The sequence below is a fragment of the Tiliqua scincoides genome, chromosome 1, assembly GCF_035046505.1.
Source record: "Tiliqua scincoides isolate rTilSci1 chromosome 1, rTilSci1.hap2, whole genome shotgun sequence".
Lineage (NCBI taxonomy): Eukaryota > Metazoa > Chordata > Lepidosauria > Squamata > Scincidae > Tiliqua > Tiliqua scincoides.
The window spans coordinates 299,127,290-299,150,769 of record NC_089821.1 but is presented as its reverse complement, the minus strand read 5'-3'; the positions used below and the strand labels follow the sequence as shown (position 1 = coordinate 299,150,769).

The window sequence follows — 23,480 nt, the reverse complement described above, 5'->3', positions numbered from 1 at the left end:
AATCGTAAAAGGAGCCTAACATTACACAGCAAAAATTCTTGCAAGAACAACAACAACAAAAAAGGCAAGCATGCTGATGTATGAAACCCGGAGCCTACCTGAATTCTTCAAATGCATACATGGCCTAGGAAATAAGACAGAGACCTTGAAGTCTGTAAAATAACCTTGTAAGACGCAGGAGAAGCATTTAGTTGGTCAAGCCACAGGCACAACAGAGACCGGTATGTTGGAAAGATTCTGGGGAGAAAGGGGTCTGCAGATACTGGCCTGCAGCTCAGCCAGCTGCCGACGAGCAGCAGCTAGCAGGGAAAGGCGATGGTATACCATGTGATCATTCCAGCAAGTCTGATTAATGCAGCATACTCCAAGAATACAGGCTGATATCTTTATTATTCAAAGCAAATCAGTGCCGTAGCTACAGAATCGCTACTTTTAACATTCAAATCTTACAGCAGAAAATGACAGCTTACAAACCACACCTCCCATAGAAGCCACAACCACTGATTAAGGCAGCTGACGTACAAGGAGGCCCTTCCTCACCATATGTAAGTCTTGCTGACTACGCTTGTGCTCCCCTGGGATTTTTGCCCTGGCACTTCAATGTCACCAAAACATCTAACCCTCCAAAAAGTCAGACAACATCCCTCCAACATCCATCCAAAAGAAGTCAGAGTCACAGGACAAAAACATATCTTCCTACAATAAATGTTTTAGGGCCCAGTCCTATCCAACTTTCCAGCACCAGTGCAGTGGCAATGCAGGTGCACAGGTGCTGGGGTGCCCCAGTGCAGGGTAACAAGCAGGATACCCCCAGTCCAGAGTAAGGGCACAATGTTCCCATACCTTGAGAAGACCTCTGTGAGGGGATTGGACAAATTTCTGGAGAAGTTCATTACGGGTTACAAGTCATAGTAGGTATGTGCAAGCTCTTGGTTTTAGAGGCAGGCTGCCTCTGATTGCCAGATGCAAGGAAGGGCACCAGGATGCAGGTAGTGTCTGTTGTCTTGTGAGTTCCCTCAGGCATTTGGTGGGCCACTGTGAGATACAGGAAGCTGGACTAGATGGGCCCTTGGCCTGATCCAGTGGGGCTATTCTTATGTTCTTTTGTTCTTATGACTGTCTCCCCACCACAAGATGCAGTGCACACCCCATTGCTGCACCAGCACTGGAAAATTGGACAGGATTTGGCCCTTAGTCTTTAAAGTGCCACAGGACTCTTTGTCATGCCCACAGCAGAGTCACTGAATGGTGCACATTCAAAAAAACCAAATACTCAGGCCAAAATAGCACTAGGTGACATGTGAGTGAGGAAAGACTGTTGAAGGTGTCAGGAGAGAAAGTGTGCAACTGCAGTGCTTGGATCTGCCTAGCAACAGTGCAAGGAGCCATGCACAACATTCTGGGTCAGAAGACAACATGAGATCAAGAGAATGAATGGAACCTCCCCCAAACATGAACAAACCAGGTTTCCTTTCATTACTAAAACATGGCCTTAACAGAGGGAGGACTGCTCAAAGTCAATTTTATCTATAGGTAGAGGTGTGATTTTTTTTTTTTTTTGTGATAATGAAATAAAAACACATAGCACCACTTTCTACACTTTTCATTTTTTTAAAAAGTGAAAAACCACCCCAAATCTGCAACAACAACAACAAAAACATAGGAAATCTGCCAAAAAATACAAAAATAATGGGTTGGTTTGGGGGGGGCATGGATAAGACTGTGGCTGCATCTGCCAACATTATACCACTTAAACACCTACCTTACACACTTTTAAAATGATTATAATTTATAAAAATGCACCCTTGGAATAAAAGCACATAGCACTGCTTACTGCACTTTTCCAACTTGGGAAAAAACGAAATCTGTGAAAAAATAAAAATGTTCAAGAACACCTCTATCTAAAGGGCTGTGTTTTGTTTTGATTTGTTTTTAAGGTCAATGTATTATGCTGCTAAGTATAGTGGCATGGATATGTAGTGGAGGGAATGGTAGGGCATATTCCAGAATTAGCATTCCCAGAATACTTTCAGAGCAAAGTACTAGTTGCTCCAAAACAAGCTGAAGAAGATTTAGAAATGCCCAGTTGTTTGTATCAATATGACTGGGACCTCAAATCTCAAACTCCTTTACAGTACTTGGAAGTTACTTCCAGCCCATTGTAACCAACTTTCCAGCACCAATGCACCTAAAATTCAGGCCCCTGACCTGGAGGAGGCCTCGGTGATTGTCCCCTCCTGTTGGCATAGCTGCATCAGCACTGGAAAGGGTTATTGGGAATTGGGCTACAGATGACAGAACTTGGCTCACTGAACCCCAGGGCTCCTGTTACATCACCTGTTATCTTCCTACAATGTGGTCCTTACTTTGGACCTTTATCTTTCTTTAATTTGGTCCAAGAGCACATGATGCTTCCTGGGTAACCTTGGCCCAGTAACAATCTTCCAGCCTAAGCTTCCTCACAGGGTTGTTGCAAGGACAAAATGAGGGAGTGAACTATATAATACCATCCTGACCTCCTTGGATAAAGGGTGGCATTAAAATGTGAAAAATAAACCACTGCCAACCACAAATGGCGATTTTGCAACTGGTTTTCCTCCTGCCACTACTTGCACCTGGATTTTGTTGTTCTAGTACAGTGGTTCTCAAACTTTTCGCACCAGGACCCACTTTTTAGAATGACAATCTGTCCGGGACCCACCTGAAGCGACGTCATGGCCATAAGTGACATCATCAAGCAAATTAAAATAAATAATTATAAATAATAAATGTCAGGGTTCTCTTCGTCTCACAAGTCCCCAACTTACCCAGGGAGAAGGCTTCTGGGCCAGAGGAGCAGGGAGGAAGCCGGTGGAACATGGGGCCACCTCCCCATAGGCTGCCTGGGCACTCCTGTGGGCGGCAAGGCACAGCAGAGGAACACTGCGGGCTGAACCCCCTACTTCGCCCCCCTGCCTTGGAGGGAGGGGGGAGACAGGACACAGGCCATTTGGCTGCTGGGCAACTGCCCCTCCCCCACCTTGGGGGGAAGGGGAGCACTCCCTCGCCCAACCAGCCAGGGCCTGCCTTGCCAGGCAGGGCACCTGGCTGTGATATCAGGAGCCCACAGCTGGACCTCCCCGAGCCGTCTGCAGAGCTACAGGACCCAGGTGGTCAGGGCCAGCCCACCCCCCAAAGGCAGAGACCAGAGCAAAGACAGCAGTCTTCCCAGCCCTCTCAGGAGCAACCCTGGCAGCTCCAGGTGAGAGGAGGTGGGAGGGAAACAGAGATAGGAAGGGGTAATCCCAGGGGAGGGCAGTCCTACAGACAGGCCCTTTTTGTACCATCCCTGTGAGGGAAGGGGAGGGGCCAAAGGGGAGGGGTCTGCCCTACATAAACCGGGAGGCCAGGGATGACAAGGCAGCTGGGAGTCAGAAGAGTAGGCAGGAGGATCTGCTGCTAGCAGCCCCTACTCCTGACTGGCAAATGCTGCCAACCCAAAGAGGGGGAACTGGGTGACACAACCCCCCCTTCTTCTGGCGAACTGTTCTGAGGCCTCCACAAGGGGGTCCCCCTTGGAAAGGCCGGGTGGGCCCTCCCCTCCCCCCACAGGGAGGCCTCACAATTAAATTAAAGTAAAACATAGTTAAATAAGGGGAAGCCAGCCCAGTTCCACCAAGTGAATTTTCTCTGCCGCCTGCCTGCAATAACACCCGCCCTCACAAAAAATAAGATTTTCAGCCCTACCCAGTGCCCAGTTCAATCTAAGTTCTTATATTTAAACCATATCACTATCAGGACCCACTTAGTTTTACAAGTCTAAAAAAGAAAAAAAAACATCACCTTGCTAGTTCAAGCCTCTTTTTTTATTCTTTTTATGGGGGGGGGCTGCCTTCTGGAGCATTTGATGAGCTCCACTTTCATCAGCTCAGGACCATTCTGGTGGCTTTGCATTCCTCTTTGCCTGACCTGATCACAAGCTAAGGCACATTTGCTTACTCACGGGTAAATGTGGATGTGTAGCTTAGGGCGCAATCCTAACCCACTTTCCAGCACTGACATAAGGGCAATGCAGCTCCTGGGTAAAGAAACAAGCATTCCCTTACTTTGAGGAGGCCTCCATGAGTGCCCCCCAACTGCAGGATGCAGCACATGTCCTAATGGCACAGCTATGCCAGTGCTGGAAAGTGGGTTAGAATTTGGAACTTAGTTTCGCTTACCATAGGGATCAATACATTTGTAAGCTTGGAAGGAGAATTTGCTTCTCAGGTGTTGGGGGGGGCTGCGTTCATCAGATTGGGACCATTCTGGTGTTGTTGGATTCCTCTCAGCCTGCTCTTTCCAAAAGACTAGCAGCCTAAGCCTATGCATGCCTACTCAGAAGTAAGTCCCTTTAGAGTCAATGGGGCTTACTCCCAGGAAAGTGTGGATAGGATTGGGTTGTAAGGCCAGTTTGCCTACTCACGAGTAAACAGCCGATACAGCTGATTTGCTTTCCACAGGGCTCCATGCATTTGCCCTCTCAGCTATCAGCTTATCAGCTAAAACTTCACCACCCACCAGAGATTGAGAAACCCTGTTTCTAGTTCAAAAGCCAAGCAGACCCTGCATCCTGAAGTCTGTCAAGAAACAGAGGTCAAGTTAACTGAGAACCGTCACATCTCTTTTTTTCTGTAAATTTTGTATCCAGGGGCAACCCCATCCCCCACCCAAAAAAATAAATAAATACATTGCAGAAATTATCTTGGCCCAAATCACAATATCAACTAATCTGCACAGTCTGCTGAATTGTTCAAGCAACAGGAATGTCCCATCACCACTGTGTAAAAAAATGGTCAAACTGTATGAGGAGCGTACATTTCCATTTTGAAACATGTTTTCACTGTGGGGATCAAAGGAAGCCTTGCATCCAGCACAAGCAGAATCTCTAGACTACCAAAGATTAACACTGTCACTTTTTTGTATTAATTACTATTAAAGTGCTCCTTAGAACAACAGATAACATAATAGCAACTTTGTCCACATGAATACAGTTCAGCACAATTATCTCCCATATAATTTGTCTGGCCTTTGTGTCTGATCACCTTGTGCACTGATTAGACTCAAACAGTCCTTCTGTAATCATTCTTTCATGGTACTTAAGGATGAATGGAAAAGTAATAGAATAACATTCCCTGAGGTCTTGAACTTGAAGATGCTTCCAAAGCAATGAGTGGGTGTCTCACATCACAAAACGCCGAAAAGCCTATAAGCCCCTCAAACACCATAAAAGCCTATAAAAATCAAACCTATGCAACGGTCAATGTTTTTACATAAGAACAGCCCCACTGGATCAGGCCATAGGCCCATCTAGTCCAGCTTCCTGTATCTCACAGCGGCCCCCAAATGCCCCAGGGAGCACACCAGATGCTCACAAGATTTTGAGACTGGTATTCATCCATCCCCCCAACATCAAATAAATAATCTCACAGTGGTAATTACTCATGATGGCAACAGCCAGAAGGATCCAACTGAATGCTGGCCCAATTTGCTATCATCCTTAATCCTTTCACTGCAAACAGATACATTGTTTTATATACAATACAATAGTGGGTAGGAGGAAGATTTGCTTCCTTACCCTGGTCATTAACTAGCCATTAACTAGTACAACAAAAGCCTTGCACAACGGATTGCTGTTGTGGTCTTAGCACAGTCCATATAAAGAGATAGCTGCACCCCATACTCATTTGGTATCTGGGCAGAGGAAGAAAGTGTTGACAGGGTTTTGAAACAGGAATGTTCAGGGCAGCAACGCTACCAGGGCACTCAATTAAATTCACATTTGCAGCCCTGGCGCAATATGAATGTCTCCCCAGTTTGATTGTGATGCCCTCTGTTTAATTAGAAGCATGAAACTCAATGCTTAAAAAAAATTATGATACTTGAAATGAAAATATGACTTCAGCAGAAAGTCTTGATGGACATCACTGATTTTAAACCAAGTTTTCCATTTATAACAACTTCCAGACAGGTAGCTGTATTAGGACAGCATCACAACTAGTGAATCAGTTTTTTTCCCACATTTTTATACTGCCTCCAAGCAGCTCAGGGTGGTGTACATGGTTCCTTCCCCTCCTTTTGTCCTCACAACAACCCTGTGAGGTAGGTTTGACTGAGAGATAATGACTGGGCCAAGATCACCCAGGAAGCTTCATGGCTGAGCAAGACTTTTATCCTGGATCTTCTAGGTCTAAGTCCAACACCAGAACCATTCATCAACCTGGCTCTTATCAGGAGCACCTTCTGTGAATGAAAGCTTCATTGATTCTAGTCACAATGCTATCCTTAAGAGTTCTGCAGCAAAACCAACAAAGTATCTTAAAGCACCTTCAAAGCTAACAATTGAAATATATGCTTTTGTGGACTGCAAAGTATGTTGTAGTCCATGAAAGCCTATGCCATGTTAAAAGTGATAATATTTAAGGTGCCATAGTACTGATTTTTTTCTCATTTGTATGTCACCCAGTTTCGAAGACTTCTAGAGATTTTCAACTAAAAACGTTCCTTTGCAACTCAGGAGGGTTGTGTCTTGGCATCCATAAGAATTCTATTCCAGGAACCTTCACAGATGCCAAAAGCTGCAGATAAACAAATCTGTGGGTCAGGGCACTGAGACTTCCAAACACGTCTGGAGCATCTGGAGGGTGTTCTGAGGCCCAGGGAGATTGGAAGTGCCTTTCTCATATCTTCTTGAGGCCTTAGAATGCATTCTGAGGCCAGGGGAGGTCTAAGAATACAAATATTTTATACAGTAGCTATACAACTGCAGCTTGACATCCCCATCTCCTTTCCTTCTTTCTACCTATCCTCTGCTTTCAGGTGAAGACCTCGTTAAATGCTACTGCACTCACCAGCCTCTAGTTGGCTTTTAAAAGATTTGTATTCTCCTTTTCCACAGCTTATAGAAACATATACAACAAATTCAAAATTGCGACAATAATTTTTTTTTTTAAAAAGTAATAAAACGCCGTTATGTAAAAAGAGGACATACGCAATTCATGTGTGACATGTGATTTGCTGGACCTTCTGGAAATGCCCTCTTCTCTCTTCCACACTAGGAAAATGAATACATCCTTGCTATATTATCAGTCCTTGTATGGTCTGATTGAGAAATCAAGGTTTAACAAACAATATATCCCCTTGTACGGTTGCTGGGCCATTCAGCTTGAATTGCACACATTGGTCTGACCTGACTGAAGAGGAACCAAGGTTGTCCTCAACAGTTCCTCCTACTTCCCAAACCTTTCGAATGTCAACTCCCTTGGCCTACAGCGTCATTGGCTGTGGCTCTCCCTATTAGGGCTACAATTCTATAATATTGTTTCTCAAACCATGGGTCAGGACCCACTAGATGGGTCATGAGCCCATTTCTGATGGGTCCCCATTCATTTCCATTTTTTATTTTTAATCTGTTAGACTTCATGCTACCATGGTATGTGACTGTATTTAGGGAAATGTAACAGGCCTGTACTTTTAACAAGCTACTACGTATATTCTATGGAACTTACTCCTGGGTAAGTGTGGGTAGGATTGCAGCCTAGGATTGTTCAAAATTTTCCTGCCTGATGTCACTTCCAGTCATGACATTACTTCTAGTGGGTCCTGACAGATTCTCATGCTAAAAAGTGGGTCCTAAATGTGTGAGAACCACTGCTATACCTTGTATAGGGTGGCGGGTTGCCCAGCTGGTTTCCACAGTTTGGAAACCACTATCCTAAGGCATTAAAGCTGCAGCTATGAACAGGACTGGCAGACTAGCATTACCCCCCACCAAACCACCTTTTTGTAAAAGTTTCTATTGCCAAGTCTTGTTGTGTTTTGAGGCAAAAGCAAAAAAATTCTCCAAAAATTAATGCTAGAAGGTAAATGTCAATCACACAGACAAGACCTCTGTCAAGACACTTGAGCCTCAATGTTTCCAGTCTAGCCCTGTTCGACTGCTCAGATCCTCTTCCCAGGCTTTAAGTAGGCAGCAGACTTAGGAAACTAGGCATGTCATCAACCAGAACTTCACAAACACTGGAGATTCTTTTTTTTTTTCCCCCGAAAGCCAAAATATTCAGTAGTGATGACAGCCAAGGTCTGGAACAACTTTCCATGTAAGGAAATAGTTTTCAAACATCTTGTCTCTTTAAAGGCTTACAAGACTGCATCACCTCATGGAAAAATCTCACTGTTTAGATATATCTGATCTACCGATATGTTTAAAACAGGGAGCAAGATGGGGAGAGAGCCGAGAAGCTCGATTCGTGTTTGGTCAAAAATATCTGGATTTAACACTGCTGTGTGTTTTCCAGTGAATTACCCTCCTAAATGGGCAGCTATAAATCTTGTTACAGAACAGGATTATGTGCCAAAACTTCAAAGACATTTTGAAAATTTTCTCTCTAGAATGCCATCTTTCTTATACATCTCATAAAAAAATTAAATGCTTGACACGAAGCCTCAGAAGAACTATAGCTAAGGTTTTCCGGGCTAAGAGATAAAAGGCTGAACCAGCTGGTCATCTCTGTCAAACTAACATGTAAAACTTTGCCCAGCCTTCCACAGGACCTGCAGCATCTTGAGTGCCTAGATCCCAGTCTTGAGCACCTAGATCAGCAGTTCCCAAACTGTGAACCACTGCTCCCTGGGAAAGCACCCAGGGGAGCTGTGGAATCATCCCTTGAAGCGGTGCCCCTTCTTCAAAGCAAGCCAGAGAAAAGTGGAGACCGAGGCATTCTCTCTCCTTCTTGGCTTGCTGGCACTGTCCCACTGGGTGGGGTTTCTGCTCCTGTAATTTTATGTTCACCTTTTTGATGTGGTGGTTAACAATAAAGGCATCCTCACAATGATGAATTGGGAGGAGTGAGTGGGGGGAGATATGAGAGACTGACACTCTGAATGGCTTCCCTTGACCCCTTCTCTAGGACATGAGATCAAAGTGCTTCTTCCTCAGGTTGCAGGCATCAGGTTTTTCTGGTTTTCAAATGCAGGAGGGTTTGAACAGCAAACATGCCTAGCTCCTCTCAATCCAATTATTTTCAGGGAGAAAATTTGGAGTACTACCAAGGCTAGGCTTACCCCACCTCAAAAAAAAAAAAAAAAAAGGAACATAATGGGGGGTGCAGCCAACGATGGTTGGAAAAGTTTGGGAACCACCAGACTGTCAGTGATTTTCAACCTTTTTCGTCTCATAGCACACTGACAAGGTACTAACATTGTCAAGGCACACCATCAGTTTTTTGACAATTGACAAGGCACACCATGCTGTTGGTGGTGGTGGGGGGCTCACATCTCCACTGGCCCTATTAACAAATGACCCTCCCTCAAACTCTCGCAGCACACTTGCAGACCATTTGCGGCACATCAGTGTGCCATGGCACAGTGGTTGAAAACTGCTGAACTAGATGTTTTCTGATTGGCTAGCAGCCTTAGATTTATTGCATTTCAAGTATTTCTTTCCCAGCTACCAGCCAACAGTTCTCAAAGCAGATCACAACTTAAAAAAAAAATACAATAGACAAAGAGCAGTCAAAACTAATAAAAACAATGCACCAAGTGAGTGAAAATAGCAGCAAATCCATCTCTCCATATCCCTCTAAATGCACAAGTAAACACATAGCCACGCTCCACTAAGACTAGAAAAAAATTAATCAACTTCAAAGTTCTTCATGCCACTGATAGCCCAATTCTATTCAACAATGGTGCCCTGGATACGAGGCCAGCTGTACCCAGCATGCCATCTGGAGACCAGACTGGTTGGGAGAGGTAAGAAGCAAAACACTTCACATATAAGCAAAACACTTCACATATAACACTTCACATATAGGCTAATGGGTTCTGAGCTGTCTGCGACAGATCAGGAGAGAGATCTTGGGGTGGTGGTGGACAGGTCGATGAAAGTGTCGACCCAATGTGCGGCGGCAGTAAAGAAGGCCAATTCTATGCTTGGGATCATTAGGAAGGGTATTGAGAACAAAACAGCTAATATTATAATACCGTTGTACAAATCGATGGTAAGGCCACACCTGGAGTATTGTGTCCAGTTCTGGTCGCCACATCTCAAAAAAGACATAGTGGAAATGGAAAAGGTGCACAAGAGAGCGACTAAGGCTGGAATCCTAACCACACTTTCCTGAGAGTAAGCCCCATTGAACAAAACAGAACTTTTGCTAAGGAAATGTCAGGAAAAAAATTCTGAAAGTTCTGACAACATTTTCAAAAAGCAGCATAGCTAGAGGGGGTGCAAAAGCACTAAGTTTTGCATGGTGCCTTACCACAGCATGCATGTGGCCCCCTCTCCCTCCCCTTCAGAGCCATTTTTGGCCAACAGAGGAATCTAGAGCAGCAGTTCCCATTCTTCTCCATGACCTTCACTATGCACAAAGTCTCTCTTAACCTCTTTAGGTTTTCCTCAAAATATTCTACAGCTCCTTGCTTGTGCTTCAGTACCTCGTCCAGCTCACAAATGTGAAAAAGTCTGAAGTTACATTGTACTCTAAAAGCAGACATATCACAGATGTACACAGCAGCATGATTCTATTTGCTGTGGTAGACCTGGGATATCTGCCTTTTCTCTCTGCTTCTCCTGGTGTCCCCTTTGTTACCTTTTGACCACAGTCAAAATTTAGATTATATCAGGGCAAGGAGTTGTCACACACACACCCCATTTACATTGAGTATCATGCATATCAAAAATATCAACATAATTATTTTAAATCCCTTTCATTCTAATTCCTAACATGGATTTTGAAATTTTTACTGTCAAAGCATGCTGAGTTGTTGTTTTCAGTGGATTTTGCACTATGACCCAGAAGATCTTTCCTGGATTACTGCAGACAATTTAGATGTCAGCAGTATTTATGCAAAACTAGGAATTTTTTTGTCCCAATATGCATCCCTTTGCCCCTTGCATTCTTTGGATCTAATCTACTATCCTTTGGCCCAGAACGTAAATGTGTCTTTGAGTCTTCTCAATAACCAGTTTAAAACTGACAAGGAGGCATTTAAGATCAAAATGGGTTCCCCTTCCCTTTCCTATCTGTCAACTGTAGAAATTTCCCTGTACTGCAAACCTGCCCTCCTGCAGGTTTAAATACAACATAAGGGGAAATAGTCCCTTTGCTTTCCTGAAATCCCAGTACATTAAGGCGGAGGCAGTGTTTTAATCTCCTGTATTAATGCCACAGCATTAGCTGACTTCATTACTGCTACCAGTTCTATAACTCAGTTCTGATCAAAAAAAAAAGGGGGGGGGGAATCCTGCTGTCAATTATAATGTCTTTCAGACCAAACATAATCTTCCTCTTGGAAACAGCTCTTTTCAGCACATTACAAATACCTGCCACCCTATTATCACAACACTTTTCTTTGGAAACAATTATTTGTCTTCATAATAGACTTGTACTCTTTCCTTGTTCTCCATTGTATCTATCAATAAAACACACACACACTCTACCATTTTTAAGGCAGTTTCTTGCTGCCCCTCAATGGTAGCTTTTATAATAACTGAATGGGTTCTTTTATATATTTATATTTTCAATCTCTGCAGAGCAGCAAGTATGACAATGTGGAAGATCAAAACGTCGCAATTCTGAGCTCTCTGAGGCATAAGAACATAAGAACAGCCCCACTGGATCAGGCCATAGGCCCATCTAGTCCAGCTTCCTGTATCTCACAGCGGCCCACCAAATGCCCCAGGGAGCACACCAGATAACAAGAGACCTCATCCTGGTGCCCTCCTTTGCATCCGGCCTTATGACATAGCCCATTTCTAAAATCAGGAGGTTGCGCATACACATCATGGCTGGTAACCCATAATGGATTTTTCCTCCAGAAACTTGTCCAATCCCCTTTGCCACATCCTGTGGCAAGGAGTTCCACAGACCAACCACTCGCTTAGTAAAGAAACACGCTAAGTAAAGGCATCCTCAAGTTCTTTCATTTGCCCTGGAAATTAAGAGAGCATACACATGCATCACCACCATTCATAAATAAGAATCTATAGGGGAACACCAGAAATATTTTAATCTGCCTTTGAATGATGAATCTAAAGCAAGAGGGAAAGGATTAGATCAGATAACAACATTTACTGGATCACAGAGCCAGACTGTCTGCCTTCAAATATGAACTATGGAAGTGCCAGTTTGTAGAAAAAAAATAGTCTTCTTGCTTACTTTAAATTGAGAAATATTCATCTATAGCCTACAAATGTCTGAATTACAGCGGATGAAGAAAGGATATGCCTGGTTTACATTAGCTTTCTCCTTCTAAATGGTAACAGTAAACACGGAATTTTGTATTTTGCTTCTCAGACCAAATTTGTACTCACTGCTCTAAAGTTCAATCCTTGTGCATGCCTAACATACCATTATCAGTATCTTGTGTATGCCTGTATCACATGGGCACATCATCTCATTAAACTGGCTGGCATTGGTCAAGTACAAAGAAGTCTAACTGCGATGGTGGCCACTATGTAAAGTTGAAGTAAATAAACCATAGGCTACCAGCCCCTTGACTACATACACTCATCCCAATTTCATACTCTTTGGGTCTCACTGATTTCCAACGTGATTTAAGTTACAGTAGTTGCTTCTAACTTCTCCATTCACTCAACTCGACTTACAACTAAGAACATAAGAAGAGTCTCGCTGGATCAGGGCAAAGGAACATCTAGTCTAGCTTCCTGTATCTCACAGTGGCCCCACCAGATGCCTCCAGGAGCACACAAGACAGGGGACCTGAATCCTGGTGCCCTCCCTTACATTTGGCATTCTGAGGTAATGACAAGTTTAGCTGGATTGAGACTAAATTTAATAAAACCCATATAACATTCCACAAGTCTTCCTTAGGCCTGTTTGTGATGCCCCCACAGCAAACAGAAGCCTCACCATAATAAAGTACAGCTATGTTGCGCTTCTTTGTGAGCATTTATATCCCCACAGCTTTTGGTAGGCAGGATCAAAGCCACTACACAGACCTAGGTGCCTGTCTGCACAGCACGTTGAAGAGATATTTCTTCTGCAATATAGGATTGGAGAGAAATTTCTCTACCCATATACTGCCTTGATATGCATACTTCAGAATCTCAGAACAGGTGGTGAAGACAGAACAATGGGGGGGGGGTGTTGATGCTATGCACAAAGGCTTCTGTCACAGTGGAAGAGGACAGACAACAGCAGTTGAGGCTTACTCCAACATTACCAGCATGACTTGTGAAGTACAGACCCAAGATAGAGATCCCATCAATACGGGTCATTTGACATGTTTCAGACTGCAGGAAGAGGAACATAAGAAGCCAGCCTATATTGGTTCAGACCATTGGTCCACCTAGCTTAGTATGATCAACATTGACTGGCTCCCCAAGGCTTCAGACAGGAATCTTCCCCAGCCCTACACTTAGATGGGTAGGATTTAGCCCGGAACCCTGTGCACGTAAAACAAGTGCGTTATCACTGAGCCGTGGCTCTATCCCTCTTTGCTGATACTAACGCACAAGTATATTAAGTCACTGCTTTAACTTTAAATCAAGCCACCCCCTTCAAATGGAAGTAAATTTGATCCAGTTTACATTTGCAAATACAGTATAAACTGGACTTTTAGACACATACAAAAAGCCAGGGCAGGAAAAAAAAACCCAGTAGAAATAAAGTGTTTCCTTTAAATAAACACTTTGCCTACCAGCACGAGGACCTAAAACTGTATTTGAACATAATGTCAACACTTAAACCTTGTCTATACTGCAGTTTTCCACAGTTCCAATTTGACCAACACTAATTCACGTGTTTGCACCACCTTTGTTATCTGACCGCATGCTTAGAAGCTTGCGGCCAAATTATAAGTGAACTGTATGTACACAGCAGGGATCTAAACCCATGCCAAAAAGCTTCTTCCCAGGTGTTCTTGGCAACACCAATGGCACAGGCATTTTGCTTGTTTGCCACTCTGGTAGACTGTTCTTCTTCTACACTGTGCCCATTAGGTTTTGTGCTCATTTATTGAAAAAACACAAAATATTTTATTGCAGATAATCCTTTTTCAATATTTTAAACAGCAAGAGAGAAAAGGAAAAGCGCAAGGAAATCTTGGGAGAAAATGTTTATTTGTGTAAAACTACAACCGAAGGCACAAAGCAGGTGCAACGAGGGGCAACGAGGGGCTTGCGGGATGCACTGTCACTTTTTATGTGCAGGAGGTCTGGTCTAGAGGGTAGAGCCTCCATTTGCCTGAAGATAACATCCGAAGGTCGCCAGTTCGAGGCCAGCGGCGGCACCGTGCGACCTTGAAGCAGCTGACAAGCTGAAGCCGAGCTATTCCATCTGCTCGGAGCGTGGGAGGATGGAGGCCAGGATGTGAAACCAGATCAGATAGAAACACCTGAATGTTGTGGTTCTTGAAAGAAAGAACCTTCTTTCATTTGTAAAAATCCCTACGGGGATTTAAATAAGCCTGCCTATGTAAACCGCCTTGAATAAAGTCTTGAATAAAGACCAAGAAAGGCGGTATATAAATACCTGTATTATTATTATTATTTATAATAAGAAGCAGATGATGAACAGACTCACAGCCCAATCCTATGCTGCCCGGAGTGTGGGGCTGCCACTGCATCTTGAGCACTAACTGGGCAGTGCTGGCAGCACCTTGGGAGAAGGGGACTTTCGTCCCCTTCCTCCGGGTAAGGAGAACAGCCCCACAATGTGGCTATTCGATTCTATGGCAACCTTTGAGTCACTGTAGAAACAAGAGCCTCCAGGTAGCCCAGTGGACCTGAAAGAGGCTCCAGATCTGGTGGAGTGGAGCACCACTGGTCCTACCTCCTTCCCGCCCCACTCCTCTGGCACGCCTCCTCCCTGCCCTCTCCTCACCCCGGAACGCCTCCTCCTTATCTTCCCCCCCACCTACCTCTTCACCACCCGGTGGTCTCCATGACCGCTGAACAGCGGAGCACCGCCGCTCTGCCGGCGCTCCAGCCTCACAAACATGCTTTAGGTGCTTTACATGTTTAGGAATGTGCCCTCATTTGGTCAATCTGCAGCAGCTCCGACACTCAAGGCACGTTTCAAGTTTTTTATCTGAATGCTTATCCCCTGTAACTTTCACCAGGTGCACATCACTCCTGTTTAGACCTGTTCCATGTATTTTATGCATGGATAATTGCTGCTTATTTCAGCAGCTTCGGCTTAGCACTGGCACAAGCAAACTCACAACGCAAGTACTGCACATTTGTGAGCACAACAGTGGAATACGTCATCCAGAAGAATCTGCATCATACCAATTCAAATGTACAAAGCTCCCTGCTACCTGAATTCATTTGGTGCCCTTCCCCCACAGTTCACTACCAGTAAAGTGTAAACATCTATGAATAGTGTCATCTTTATCCAGATTTCTTACCCAACACACCTCTTGCCTGTCAACAGGGAACTATAGCATTTACCAAGATTTAAATTTACCGACAACATGAAATTAGCAACGTCATATACAACTGATCTCAAAATAAATTCCGCTGAGCAAAATGCAACTTGCTTGTTAGCTGCTGTGCTTTGAATTTTAGCCCTGATCAACCATTGCAAAGTTGCAAATATTTCGTCAGCAAGTGTCGCACATTTGGGCTCTAACCTCCTGTATTCCTGTGCCACCAGCTGAAATTTTCACATTCTGCCTAATTTTCGACGCTTGGCCTACTGGTCTGCTATTCACAAGCGGCATTTTCACACCTAAGATTTAAAACTGCTTTTGAGCAACTCCTGTTCATGGGGAAGCAAAAGCAGGATGCATGAATCAGTAATAAGAATGAGCATTCTGGCCAATATTGGTTTTAGTTTTGCATCACAAACCTGACTAAAGCAAGAGCCACTTGTGCCTCATGTATGAAACTACATGCCAAGTGCATGCCAAGTACATGCCAAGTACATGCCAAGTCCTTGCATCTTTAGACCTGGTAGCAGCTCTCAAGTCAGGGCACACTCATACAACAAAGGTGTAGGTCAGAATGAGATTATGATCTTTTTTTCCTGCTCCCACAATATTCTGCAGCAGCAGAAATAGACCTAGCATCTCTAGCTCATTGTTCCTTCCAGGATATGCTGGTCTTGGTCACGGAGCTAATATATGAGATTTGTAGGTGGTCCTGCATTGAGGCATGGGTCGGAGGATATGAAGATCTTCTAGTTTTGTGCTTCTTCTTTTTTTTTAGAATTCTTGCCCTAGCAGGCAAACAGGAGAAGTAGTTTGCTATCAGGCAAGTAGTCTGCTAGCAGGAGAAAAATGCTACAGATAAATTGAAGGAATCTGAGGGCTACTAAGATATTGAACTATGAGTACAGGAGTCCATGATTCAAATCTCACCTCTGCCATGGCAAGCTACTGGCTCATAGAGAACATCAGGCAGCCTCTTCCTGCCATATGTTGTCTATACTCACTGGCAGTAGCTCTCCAAGGTTTCAAAGAAGGAATTTTCCCACCACCACTTGGAAATGTCAGGGACAGACCTGGGACCTTCTGCATGCAAAGTAGGTATTCGACCATTGAATTACAGACTCTCCCCTAAATCTCTCAGCTTCAAGCTTCCAATCCCTAACATGGAGATAACATTGCCTTGCCGTACAGAGATGTCATGGGAATTACTGAAATAACGCATGTGTAGAATGGAAACACTCCAAAGCACTATGTAACTGGGGAATCTTAGCATGTCTTTCTTTTTTTAAAATTTATTTTATTTTACAAACAACTACAACACACACACATATTTACAGTTGTGCACCCCCCCACCTTCGTTATATCACTCAATAATAAATAATTAATATTCCTTTTCTTTCTTTTACTCCTGTCATTCACCCAAATTCACATATCCCCTTTCCCTCCAAAAAATAATGAATCCGTTCTGGGGTATTTCCTTTTTCAAAAACCTGTCTAACGAATACATCCCAAATATACTTAAAATAATTTATTTGCAAAATCCCTTTCTTCAATTTCATCTCATTCGTTAATTTATCATTGGCTGCAATATCCCATATTTCCCCATACCAAACCTCCCACCTAAACTTAAACTTCTCAATCTTTTGCTATCATCATTCTTGTTAACCATAATTATTACCAATTCTTCCCCCCCCCCAACTCAGAGCCCAGTCCTATCTAACTTTCCAGCTCCAGTGTAGCCACAATGCAGCCCCACGGTAAGGGAACACATGTTCCCATACCTTGAGAAGGCCCCAATGACTGCCGCTCCACCACAGGATGCAGCACGCACCCCACTGGCACAACTGCACCAGAACTAGAAAGTTGGATAGGATTGGGTCCCCAAACATGTTTCTCCAAAACTATTTAATCATGCAATGCTAGGATTTGCTTTCACCTCCTGTCCAACAACTTCATTGATTTCCTTAAACACCTCTGTCCATATTTTCTTCACATCTTTACATCCCCACCACATATGCAGATAAGTACCTAAGGCTGCAATCCTAACCACACTTTCCTAAGAGTAAGCCCCATTGAACGAAACAGGACTTACTTCTGAGTAGTCCTGGTTAGGATTGTGCCCTAAATCTTGTTTACATCTCCAACATTGAGCTGGGATAGAATCTTAGTATTTCTTATATGCAGCTGTTCCAATTCTTTCACAGAACTTCAAGCAGTAAATAGCAATGTGGGGCCATTGTACTTGAGATATGAAGCTGTGGTGCCTCATCAATTAATTGCTTTTATCAACCAACAACTTTTTAATCAATTTAAGAATGCCCAGTTGTTTGGATTTATTCATGTTTAATGGTTATTTAACAAACACACTTTAAAAACCGACAGATAGCTAGTAACATCTTACAAGAGGCATTCCTTCTCCCGCACTCCCTCTCCCTTGAAAGAATGCCTCTTCTGAAACACATACAAGAGTACTTTTTAGAAGTTTTCAATATTTATACAGATAAATATGCAATATTTAATCCCTTTTATTCCTCTAATAATGAGATATCCCTTTTTAACTATGTATTTCTTAGTGATATATATTTTTCAAAATATAAAATACTTTCGTTCCCTTCCCCTGACAAAAGCCCCAGGTCCTGCAATGGGGCTTCTCAAGTCTGCACTGGCTATTTGCAGGGCTCTGCCAGTTGCACCCCCCCTTTTGGGCCAGTCCCTCCCCCCTGCCTCCCCCACCCCAAAAACCTGCAACGCTGCCCAGCGGTGCAACTTACCACTGGGTGCTCCCATGGCATCTTCTGTCTGGCACTGGGCCCAGTGCCTACTGGTGTTGGCCCAGTACCTGTGCTCACTCCTCACAGGGTGCCATAAATGTGCTTTACAGCACATTTACGACACCCAGCGCCGGCACCGGATCTCAGTGCCATTGCTCAAGTCTGATAGGATTAGATCCTTAGAAAACTGAAAAACCTTGCATGTATGGTATCAGGAGTAACAATGACCCCACAAAAAGGGGTTTCTTTTTCTCCATTACCCTTTCTGACTACAGATGGTTATACCAGAACATCATTTCTCGAGAGAAAAGAGCATAAACATTGACCACAGACACATTCTTCACTTCCGTTAACAGCACTATAAATGGCAAGTTTAGTTGTACTCCTCAGATCCTTTACAAACCAAAACATTTTTCCTGTTGGAATTTTCCTTGTGACCCCAATTTTTTTTTTTTAATCACCATCCTTTAGAGACACCATATTGAGAAGCCTTTTAAATCCAGCATTTGGGGTTCTTCTTCCCCCCCCCCCACTGTGTCTATACGTTTTGCAAGAAACTTCCAAACACACATCGTCAAAACAGGCAAGATTTTAGAAAACCTCTCAGTCTAGGACCTTCAGATGAACGCTTTTCCTCTGTTTACAAAAAGATCTCTGCAAAATGTGACTTTGAAGGTTGCCAACTATGTAAACAGCCCAGAACAACGCAAATGCATATTTAGTTAAGTGGTGAGAAAGAATTCAACTTAGTATTCCAAGTGCCACAAGCTAATTATTTTAAAAATAGGAATTAAGTCACATTGTAAAAATTGGTTGGTTTGCAGGCTGTGGCTATAGGCTATATCCTATTGCAGGGATGGGCAAACTTCACACTGCACATCAACAGGTACTTGCCAAGTACAGCACAATGTCAAGAATGAGACCCTGCATCTCACTGAAAATTCTAGACTGTGGGGGAGGGAATGGGGGAAGTGGTGGATTTTTATCTTCAAGCAAAGTTCTTGACAGAGGCATTTCAAAAGCACATTGCAAAGTCAGAAATGTGGCTCTGCCCTCTCTACATTCTCCATGCATGCCAGAAGATGGATAGAAGTGGTGATGGCCACAAATAATGGCTGGCAACCAGGGCAAGCCAAAATGGCCTGGGTATGTCAACGGATTACACTGTAGGAAGAGTAGCAGGATGGGTCTCAATTGTGCACAGGTTGACTGTTTAGTGGCAAAACATAACAAGTTTGGGAATCTCCAGCAGATGCCTCCAGGGGTACTAAGTATTTCCTCCCCTCTCCTGAACAGGGCTCAGGTCTTACAGAGTTGCATAGCATTCTACTGATCATAACCTTAAGAAATAGGTAAAACAAAAGCTTTGGGCAGTGCTCCAATTAGCACATGCACTGTCAGTTGATGTGGAGACAAGATGTGTGTACATACACACTGCTTGTGCAGTATCTACAAGAGTTGTTTACACCTTTTTATAATTCCTGACGTAATCTGTCATATGGGTTTTAGATAACAGTAGCCAATCATCAAGGGACGTGATGGCGTGGCAAGTCAAATTGCTAAGCAGATGAGCCTGTTGACCACAAGGTTGGCAGTTCAAATCCACGTGATGGGGTGCGATCCCGATGCTTGTCCGGGCTCCTGCCAACCTAGCAGTTTGAAAGCATGTAAAAATGCAAGTAGACAAATAGGAACCACCTCGGTGGGAAGGTGCATTCCATGCACTTAGGCATCTAGTCATGCCAGCCACATGATCACAGAAACTATGGACAAATGCCAGCTCTTCAGCTTACAAACGGAGAAGAGTACCGCCCCTAGAATTGGACATGACTAGGTTTAACGCCGGGGAGGAGAACCTTTACCTTTAGCCAATCATGCCAAATACATGCTTCCTAGTAGGTTTATACCCATTTATCCTGGTAACACAGTGATACTTCAAAGCTCTCCACAATGCCCAATGTCTGAATGCAATCCCTAACAAAAACAGCAAAATACCCTGATAACACAGGCCTACAAAATTGAGGGTCAGAAAAGTTTTTCCCAAACTTTATGGTGATTTGATAAGAATTTAGGGTGCCGATTCCAAAAATGGCGTCTGTTTTGCCCTATCACGTCTAGTTTTGGAGATATAGTATAGCCTCATTAGTGAATGGTTCAAGCGGCTTCCTCATGAGGAATAAAGGATATCTTGGACTTCAGGAAACTCCATATTATTCTCATCCTATGTGAATGTCACCTGAATGAAATGCAAGAAAAATTGTGCCAACTGCAGGGAGATTCATCACTACTGAAAGCTTCAGCCAAAGTTCTGTGTAGAACTTTTGGTGCAGAACCTTTACCAAAGTCACCCGCTTTTATAAATCATAGGCAAAAACAGTTTGACAAAGTGACCCCATCATACAAGCCTCAGTATCTCCAACTCCCCACCCATTATATAAAGGGGGAGATTCTATGAGCACTAACCTTCCCTTATCCCATAACAACCAAGTAGGAATTGTTAGAGAATTGCTGTGGGAATACACACACACAGATTGGAGTGTGTCCGCAGTAATACGAGTAGGGAAATAGTGGAAAGGTGAATAAATCAGTAACATCCAAAACTAAAGGCACAAGGAGAGAATAATCACACTGAAAACAACAAACGGGTGGGGGGGGGAAGGAACAATGCATGGTTTCAACTTACACACACATTTATACATGAGCGAGAGAGAGTTTGCAACACAAAGGGCCTTTTCCTTACCCGACACACCAAATGCAGACCAATAAATGCACATCCACCGAGCAAAATAAATATCTAGCACACATTCTGCATAGCAACAAAGATAAAGGAAGGAACCCGTGAACACACACAGCATCATTTATGCACAGCAGTCATGATGGAGGAAGTGCACACACCCACATCCATGGCAACAGAGAGGAGTTGTGTGTTACCTCCATCCCGGTTGCTATGCGCATACAGTGTGTGTGATTCTCCACATGGTGCATACCATATTCCACTGGAATACGAAGTGCCTGTTTTCCCCCACAGAAACCACAGAGTACTCAAACATGCACTAAATATACACAAGCTAAAAAGGTGAATGATACAGAGCCACTCAAATGCATGTCACAGGAATATAATGACACCAGCCACTTCACACACTATTTTTTAGCACAAATTCAAGCATTTTGTTATTTTTGAATGGGGTGCACATGAGTTTTTCCCCTCTGCAAAAATATGGGTTCGAGGAAGGGGCAGGAAATAATTTTTTTTTCTCTCTCTATGCATCTATATCTCTCTCTATAAGGTGGATGTGAAAGGGTGTTCAAAGATTATGAGCGGAGTCCACATCACCAAAATGCCAGGACTCACATATATATAGGAACAGGAGACATAGTGGGCTGAAGCATCACCCTGTGTCCTGCAAACCTGGCCTCCTAATCCTAGGTACTTCAGAGAGTGCTTATTACTACTTACAGTTGACTAACACCTTTTAGAGAAACAGGTATGTTTCCAATATGTGCTCATGTCGTGAAAACTATACCACCTCTGTATAACATTCACCCTCAGATGATGGTGTCTATGAGACACACTGCAGAGACATGTTAGAAAGCATGTGATGTACAGGAAGTACAAAGAAGCCTTTGGTCTTGAGGACATGGTACATACTCAGAGGTTCCCGCATTGTTATCACAACATCTCAGTTTTAGGAGCAAAAACTGATGAAACACAATACTCCAGTCCACTCCTTTGCCTGTAACAGCAGCCGGATGGCCAGAAGTTGGCCGGAGAACCTTTCCATAGCCTCAAAATAAATCTGATGTTCACTTGCTTATGTCTGACCAATTTCAGACATGTAGGTATGTCACCACAACACTGCTCTGTTACTATGTGCATCTACTCAGAAACAAGTTCTATTGTGGTTTGTGGGCCTTACTCCCAGGGAAGTGTGTGTATATGGGACTGCAGCTGTAGTCTGCAATCCCTGCTAACTGGGTAAGAGGCACTTTTTCAAGTGGGTGCTTCTCTTTTATTTAGCAGGGGGAGAGTAACTGGTCCTCCTCACCCCAGCAGTGTCTGTTCTAGTGGCTGTCTGCTGGTGTTGCATCTTTTTAGATTGTGAGCCCTTTTGGGACAGGGAGCCATCAGTTATTTGATTTTCTCCGTAAACCGCTTTGTGAACTTCAGCTGCAAAGCGATACATAAATACTGTTAATAATAATAATAGACCTACAACAGACTGGCACAAGAAAGCAAGAGTAATGACTCAATAGTCATAGGGACCTTGAGTGCTATCCTGAAACACCTGGAAAAGCACTTGAACACCATCAGGATGAGCGCGAGCGCTGTCAGTCAATTGCAAAAGGCCACCTTACTAGGAACAGCACATATACTATGGCAATATTTGTAACGCAACATCGTAGGCCCTTGGAAAGGACTCAATAGGTGGATGTATTCCAAATCCAGTCCAAAACAATAAGACTGTGAAAACTGGATAATGATAATTATTAATAATAATATTGATGATGATGATGATCTGCTCCAGCAAAAAAATATAAGGAGCCCAAAAGGTGTTCTTGGGGTCCCAGATTTGTTGGGGGGCAGAGGTCTAGGGTGGTCCCAGGGAGCCCACATGGATGGTTGCACTGCTTTCAGCCGATGTCCACCAGAAACCTTCCCCCAGGACTGGCTACAGGCCCGGCTGCCTTCGAAGCATAGGAGCAGCAGGGATCTCGGGGCGAGGGAAGTTGGCCACCCTGTGGGCGCGCTCCCGGAAGGCGCCTGGAAGAAGGGAGCGCTGGGCAGCCCGGCCTGGGAGAAGCCAGGCACCTGGGCAGGCAGCCAGGTGAGCGCTCCGCCCCGCGGCCCCGGGCGCAGCAGCGGGAGGGGAGCCGCGGCCGGGCTGACTCACCTCATCTTGCCCGCAGCGGGGCTCTGCGCAGCCGCCCCCGGCCAGCCTTGCCCCCCGCTCCCCGGGCTCCGGCTTGGAGGCGCTGCGGCTGCGGCGAAGGACCCTGGCGGGGCTGCTGCTGCTGCTGCTGCTGTCAGGCGCTCAGGGATGGAGCTCCCGGGATGCGCTGCTGCTGCTGCTGCATCGGCTGCCCGCGCCCAGGCTCCGGCTGGCGCTCAGTGGCATCTTCCCCGGCCCAGGCGAGCGCCCTAGCTGGGCAGCAGCGGCTCCTCGGCGTCCGGAGGCCCGCTCATCTCCCCGGCTTGCCCTGGCTGGCTGGCTGGCGAGGCGAGGGTGGGCGTGGGGCAGGCGGAGGAGGAGGAAGCGCACAAAGCCAGCCGGGCTCTGCTGCCCACTGTGGCTG

General features: G+C 44.4%; 1 protein-coding gene across 5 annotated transcripts in view; it reads right to left on the bottom strand.

Moving 5' to 3' along the window:
* EVL (Enah/Vasp-like) overlaps positions 1–23,480 on the bottom strand; it is a 173,922-nt gene extending 150,442 nt beyond the window's left edge. Inside the window, exon 1 of one of the 5 annotated variants that reach the window (XM_066629016.1) lies at positions 23,078–23,480. In XM_066629016.1, the coding sequence (XP_066485113.1) occupies positions 23,078–23,082 (5 nt within the window). In that variant the 5' untranslated portion in view covers positions 23,083–23,480. Of the gene's footprint in view, positions 1–98; positions 325–23,077 lie in introns of those variants that run through there. The other 4 variants (XM_066628997.1, XM_066629026.1, XM_066629043.1 and 1 more) reach the window with 4 other exon arrangements.